At 41.6% G+C, this 7355-nt stretch overlaps 1 protein-coding gene across 1 annotated transcript; it reads right to left on the bottom strand.

Moving 5' to 3' along the window:
- Positions 1 to 1772: 1772 nt before the first annotated feature.
- On the bottom strand, positions 1773 to 4241 carry LOC122929697 (C2 calcium-dependent domain-containing protein 4C-like). The gene is made up of 2 exons (XM_044283354.1): positions 4132 to 4241; positions 1773 to 3922 (listed from the first exon to the last, which is right to left on the bottom strand). The coding sequence occupies exon 2, from the start codon at positions 3892 to 3894 to the stop codon at positions 2674 to 2676; it is 1221 nt and encodes a 406-aa protein (XP_044139289.1). The 5' UTR covers positions 3895 to 3922; positions 4132 to 4241; the 3' UTR covers positions 1773 to 2673.
- Between the last annotated feature and the right edge of the window lie 3114 nt (positions 4242 to 7355).

The following is a 7355-nucleotide window of genomic DNA, read 5'->3' as shown; positions in this document are numbered from 1 at the left end:
AAATAGCCCAGACTGGTGAGTCACATGACGTGGCCAGCGTCACGTGACTCGCATAACACAGCCTAACATTGCCGAGTGCTGATCATCATTATCAGCGCTCAGCTCTCCTGCTGCTTGTTGTCTAGGGGACGGAGGACGCCACCTACGCAGAGGAGGCATGCAACTCCAGATCCTCCCCGCCCCCTGGTACCCATGGAGACGAGGACGCGAAATTTGGCACAAAAGACATTTTGCATAAGCATCTTGCAACTTTTTATGTTTATGCTTCTCTTGCCACAGCAACTGAACACATTTACAATAATAAATGCAAAGAAACGGGTGTAAATTGTAACTGAAATCTACTCCAGCTCCTAGCTGGAGTAGACTTAAAGGGATTCTGTCACCTCGTTTTATTTGCATGTCTGCAATATACCGTTCCTATAGGGCTGTGTGCTTTTATTTAGTTTTAAAAATGATTTTAGAGATATGTAAATGAACCTGGTAAGGAGCCCAAGGGGCTGTACTAACCTCTTTTGTGCCCAGCCACGCCCCCCCTGTGAAGGAGCCCAGCACCGCCTGCGTCCTCCGAATCTCCTCCTTTCTTCACAGTTAGATTGCCGTAATCTCGCGATGCGCGAGATCGAGCATGCGCAGTGCCAGTATAGTGTTCCTTCCCTGTGCTGGCATCAGCCTCAGGGAAGGAACTGCGCATGCGCGATCTTGCGCATCGCGAGATCACGGCAATCTATCTGTGACGAAAGGAGGAGATTCGAGGGACGCAGGCGGTGCTGGGCTCCTTCACAGGGGGGGCGTGGCTGGGCACCAAGAAGGTTAGAACAGCCCCTTGGGCTCCTTACTAGGGTCATTTACATATCTCTAACTTTAACTAAATAAAAGCACACAGCACTATAGGACAGGTATATTGCGGACATGCTAGCGGCGATCTAGCCGTGCCTGTCCGCATCTCTATAGGGTAAGAAGAGGTGACAGAATCCCTTTCAGTTTCTAGCGCACAGACAGCAGAAGATGCAACAGATTTATAAAGAGGATTGTGCCTTTGAATAAATTGGTCAGAATTTCCACCAGGATTTTTTTCTTTTTTAAGACTGGCATGTGAAATGCCAGTCTTTAGTAAATGACCCCTATATCTGGTAGACACATATATGACAGCTGATTAACTTTTGTGTATCTTTGTTTAGTAACAATGAATACATTTGTAACACATTACCGTTTTGTTTTATCCCTAATAATGATGGTTGTATAATGCAGCCAACATGGCACCTCATCTACAACCCCACGGGCTTACATGATTTGTGCATTGGACATTATATTTTGTCCCAATGGGGTTAGAGTTAATACAGTACAGTGTTACCGAGTGTGTCCATGCTTTTGTCTCATGGATTAGGATGATCAGTGTGGAAATAAAATCAAGACTGTAGTTTATTATTAGGAAAGGAGTTTTCATACCGAGCTTCACCATTGTCAATATTTACTTCCCGCTCAAACATTATACTGCACACTCACGCATGCACACACAAACACACATACACTAATGTGAATTTATAGTGGTTGCTCTTGTTAGATCATCGTTTTATTCTGCCGATAGCAGGTCCTCTGTTGGTTGGGGTGAGTTTATTAGACCTGAATATGGAAAAAATCAGAGAGGATACTCTTTTGAATACGCTTGAAATGACCTATCATAGCCCAATTAAACAACACATGTTTTATAAAATAAATAATTTATTAATTAAACTTAAAAATAAATAAATGATATATTATACAAGTATCTTCATAATATATAAACTCAGCATGACATTCATAGTAGACACATATTAAATATAATGTATATAAAAATAATTTACTGGTATAAAACAAAATCAAATATAAAAAATAAATAATGCATACATGCACAACATAGTATTGTCACTAAAGCAATGCCACCTCTATCTAGAGAGTTGCTGTGCTACATACCTACAGAGCTCTATATTAGGAACATTACCCAGAACAGTTGTATCTATTACAAGAAGGGGTCTATAGGGCTGTTTCTCTAACACAGGGGTCAGCAACCTCCGGCACTCCAGGTGTTGTGAAACTACAACTACCACGATGCACACTTGCTCAACTGTTCTCAGAACTTCCACAGAAGTAAGTGGACCATTCTGGGGGTTGTAGTTTCACAACAGCTGGAGTGCTAGAGGTTGCTGATCCATGCTCTAACAGACACCCATAAGACCAGTCACATTTTCAATGCTGCCTTCTATTTAGCAGAATTAACACATAAGATATAGAGCTTGTAAATGTTCTGCACAATGGCAATACTGCTTCAGAAACCAGAATGGCAGCATTTAGCTTCCAACTGTACTGTAGATCACATGTTGTTAGTACCAATTATAATTTATGTCTAGCTGCAATTAGAACAATTGGCAAGATTTGGGTCATGGAAAGCAAACGGTGAGAAACCTTCAGTCCTAGCCTTCCATCATACAGAATAGCGAGCCTACCACTCACTACTCTTTAGATAAATTTGTCAGGACATACATAAACTTGCAGTTAAATAATGCTTAAATAGTACATTTAGAAAATTTAGGCCAGGAAAATGTTAGACAAAATGCAATTTTCTTATAGTCGGGGATCATCAATATTTGTTCTCTGTGTAGTTCAAAGTGCTTTGGAAATAGGTTGAGACGCTTCTCCTCACGGGGAAAGGATACTAATTAAAGGAAGTTCAGTTTGTCCAAGAACAGAGTCTCTCTTCATGCTGCACATTTTGTTTATGACCTTAATTTTAAGGCTACGATAATGTAACTGTGTTTGAAACACATTCTCAAAGAAAAAGTCCTCATTGAAGATGGGGTTTCTGCTCCTTCTGATTACTGTACTTCGCTGTTTTTGTTGCTTTCCAGGAGTGATTGAGAGGGTCACAAAGCAGTTGATGGTTTTGGAGTCAGTATCTGGGTGGTAAAGTCCTTCAACACTTATGAGCCGGACACGCAGCCTTTGTGCTTCAGGGCAATATTCTGTAGATAAACGAAGGGAACCTCCATTTTCTAGCAACACTGCATTTTCTGACATAAATCTGCCTCTACAATAAAAAAGATCCATTGGAAAGACAGAATCCATCATTCCATCAGAAATGCTGCAAATTATGCTAGGGTTGCTATCTGTGGAACTACACTCATCAGCAGAGAGTGAATTATTTCTAGATAGACTCGACTTCCCCCTCCTTCTGAGTGCTTTGGAGAAGAGCTTGTCCTGGCTTATTGCTTTCAGCAAAGAGTTACACCTAGGTGGAGATCTGTGGAGTAGAGGAGAGCTAAAAGGTGAAGAATCTGTAGAAGATGAAGTTTCGCTGTCCAAGGTGCCAGAGCGGCTCCATGACCTCAGTTTTAATGTTGAGAAACTACTGCATGAGGATGCCCGTTGCCATGCAGATATGTTTGAACGTGACTTAGGCAGCAAAATTGGAAGGCTGGCAGGGTCATTGTGGAAGAGAGATTCTTTCCTTCTGGTGTTTGGGCTTTCTAGTAAGGTGCAGAAACCATAGGAAGTTTGGGCTTTGGGAAGATGTGGCAAGGAAAGGGCTGCTTGCGCCTGAGGGTCAGCATTTGTACTTTCCTCTTCCAGGGCTTCCTCTGCACTGTCCACCTGAATAATATGTGCCTCTGATGTGTTAAAACCTTCCGTTACAAAAGTTGCTCTACAGAGGTCAGGAACAGACCTATAAAGAGATTTCATTCTCATACCCCTCTGTGATGAAAGCAGAGGAGGGATACAGAACTCGGGGATTCTGTCTGGAGTTAATACATAAGGACAAGGTATTGGACGCTGGCCCTTGTCAGGATAGGCACCCCTTGGTGCGAGATCAGACATATGTACCTGCATTTCTGGTACCTTCAGCTTCTCCAAAATCCACATTAGTCCAATTTTGTGGTTTAGAATTATCCTGTGGGGGGAAAAAAAGCATACAACAGTGAGACATTTCTAAACCTGTGTAATAAAACGTGACAGATAAAAGTAATGAACATCCATTGTGAAAGTGCAGGATCTGCAACATGGTGTACCAGACTTTACATTTTAGGCAGATGACCAGTTCTTTTACATAACTTACAATTAGACGAGAAAGAACAGCCTTTAACTGCAGATTCTATTTACCTGTTTCAGTGGTGAAATCCTGTTCACATCACCTGGAAAAAGTCCTTTGTAAAATGAGACGTTACTGGAGCCAGGAAGCAAATCAGTTCTATTTCGCCCAGAGCAGTGAGTGAGCTCAGCAGCCTCCGTCACCTGCTTTTATAGCTGAATTGGGCTCTTCTCCAGCCAATTAGAAGCCAGTGGGTGGCGTACATCTTCCAGTGGAAAGAGACATGAGGAAAGACCGTGACACAACGGAGCTTTGTGATAAGGCTTCCTATGTTAATATTCCCTTTGACAGAGCCAGGGTGAGAAAACGCACGTGTATGTTTGGAGGTTAAGCACACATTATAAAAGCTTTCTTAATTTCCAATTACAAGTTACAACTTCACACTGTAAATATAAAAGAATGACTTTACTGATTCAAGCAGTTAAGTTCTAACTTTACTCTGTACCTGGAAATTCACACGTGGCGGCGGTTAACCCCGCTACACTTCCTACCACATGTCCTAAACACAAGGATCCAGGAACTTGAAACATGAGGAAGCTTTTTGGCAAGGTTACAACAACAACTATGCCCCAGCACTACTCATAAAGCTGTCTGGACTGGATGACCATGTGTGCCCCCATATCCTACAATGATTCTGTGCTGTGTCTGCTGCCAAAAGCTACCGGGTAATGACAATAACAGTATCGCTTCTTCTAAAACACCAATATGAGTCAGAAGTGTTATATTACTGTAAATGAAAGCAGCCTGATACACAAGATGGGTCCAAGGCACATCCAGTTAAAGAGGACCAGTCACCTTTCCTGACATTCTTGTTTTAATAGCTTCTTGCATTCCCCATGTAATAACAAGTCTGGAGCATCTATTCTTATGGCTCTATATTGTGCCATTCCTTTATTATTACTACTAGAAGTTATGAATGAATTGCTAGCAGTCTGCAGTAAGGGTACAGAGGGGAGGTAACCAGTTGGGGGGGGGGGGGCGTACCTGCACAGTCTAACAATGGCAGCACTGATTGGATAGAATGAGACTGTGCAGGTACCCCCCCCCCCCAAATTGTTACCACCCCTCTGTGCCCTTACTGAAGGCTAAGAGCAATTCATTCATAACTTCTAGTGCAAATAATAAAGGAATGGCCCAACATAGAGCCATAAGAATAGGTGCTCCAGAATTGTTAGTACGCGAGGAATGCATGTAGCTATTAACATAGGCAGGTCAGGAATGGAGAAAGGTCCTCTTTAAATTTGTCAATGTTTTATTGTGGAGCATAAACGCACAAATCAGTGATTTTATTCTGCAGGTCTTTATCCCCTATACAACCTGAGGAAGGCGTGTGTGCTCAAACATCAATGTTATATGCTTCTGTGCTCCACAATAAACCAATTAAAAAAAAATGTATCTGGTCCTGCATTGGACCCTTCCTGCACATTGGACTAATCTGGTGCATCAAGGTTAAAACCAATCTCCCCCAATAGCCCACCTTGACCTCACCTGGTGCATTCAATACCTATTTAGATATACCAGTAACTATGAGTAGCACTACTTGTGATGAGCCAAGGCACAGACAGACAGACTGTACAGATATCAGAGGGTCAGCCAACCCATGCAGACTTGAGTGGAGCAGAATAATCTACTTTAATGTCTGACATATCAAAGAGCCTAGTCGAGGGCCATGCGTGGGGGCTTAAACCAATTTGTGCAACTAAGCACTATGCTCCTTCAGTGAAGCAGGGTGAGATGAAGACAGTCAACAGGCCATCTTTACTTGTTGCGCTGTTCAATAGGAGACAGAAAAATTCAATGGCAGTCTCAGTGCCCGCCCACACGCCCGCTAAGATAAACTTCTACCTTGTTTCTAATGGTGGGTTTACATGGGGCATTTGTTGGACACCTAAATCATCATCTTAGGTCAGCAGATTGTACTGTGTAAACAGTGATCTGCTGCCCAGAAATAATGATTCTGTAGGAGGATCAGCAATGGCAATAGACATTGCTCATCCTTGTACAGTGGAGATGATTGCTCCATGTAAATGCTACTCTTACCTCCACTGACAAGCAGGCAATTTTTTATGGAAGGAACTTCTCTTTCTGGAAAATTGCTTGGCCGGCATGTTGTAAATATGTCTTAAGTTCATAGAGATGAGAATGATACTCAAAGAAAACTCTTGAAGGGCTTTTGAAATCATATTTCACAATATTCAGTAGTTTCCTTTTGTAGACGATTTGATTTACTTGTCTTGTACCACTTTTTTTCAACTATATTTTTATTGAAAAAAAAATATAAAATTCAAAACATAGAAGGAAATCTGCAATAGGCCTAAGGTACAGTAGGCAAGAGCAAACAGCAAACTAAAGCTTATAATCAACAACATCTATAAGCTGACAAGGCTACCCTTAACAGGGCGAACCGCCCAACATCATCTCATATAATATAGAGCTATTATGCAATATATTATAAAATAGAGGATCATGTCAGCAATCAGCAAATTAAAGAAAAGGGAGGAAAATAGCAATAGAGAACTGAAAAGAGAGAAAGAAAAGAAAAAAGGAGGGGGGAGGAGGAAGAAAGGGTCTTGTACCACTTTTTAATTAAAGTTTTCTTGGTGGTTCAGTGAGAAAGGCAAATTCAGAATTCTACTGGGCTTCACTTAGCAGAAGGATCTGTTTTGAGGAGGTGCAGGTGACCTTAAGGGCTCATGCACACAAACGTATATTCTTTCTGTGTCCGTTCCGTTTTTTTTTTTGCAGACTGTATGAACCATCCATTTTAATGGGTCTGCAAAAAAAAATAAAAACTGAAGTTACTCCGTGTGCATTCCATTTCTGTAGGTCCGTATTTCTGTTCCGCAAAATAGAACATGTCATATTATTGTCCACATTACGGACAAGGATAGGACTGCTCTATCAGGGGCCAGCTGTTCCGTTCCACAAAATACGGAATGCACACGGACGTCATCCGTATTTTTTGCGGAACGCAAAATACATATTGTCGTGTGCATGAGCCCTAAGTCTCATACACACTGTTAAGCACACAGGTAAATGGCAGGCACAGGGGTGTTTCCTGAGATAACAGTACCAGTACACTGAAAGTGAATTAAATTAATTTGTATTTAGCCATAGAAATCAGTGACATCAGAAAAATGTATTGTTCTTTTCTGTGTCAAGGGTGAGCAACACAAGAGACCTATGGTTCATTCACACAATCGTATGTATTTTACGGTCCGCAAAAAATACAGAT

The sequence above is a fragment of the Bufo gargarizans genome, chromosome 2, assembly GCF_014858855.1.
Source record: "Bufo gargarizans isolate SCDJY-AF-19 chromosome 2, ASM1485885v1, whole genome shotgun sequence".
NCBI lineage: Eukaryota > Metazoa > Chordata > Amphibia > Anura > Bufonidae > Bufo > Bufo gargarizans.
The sequence above is the reverse complement of the archived record's forward strand: the minus strand, read 5'-3'. Positions and strand labels throughout refer to the sequence as shown.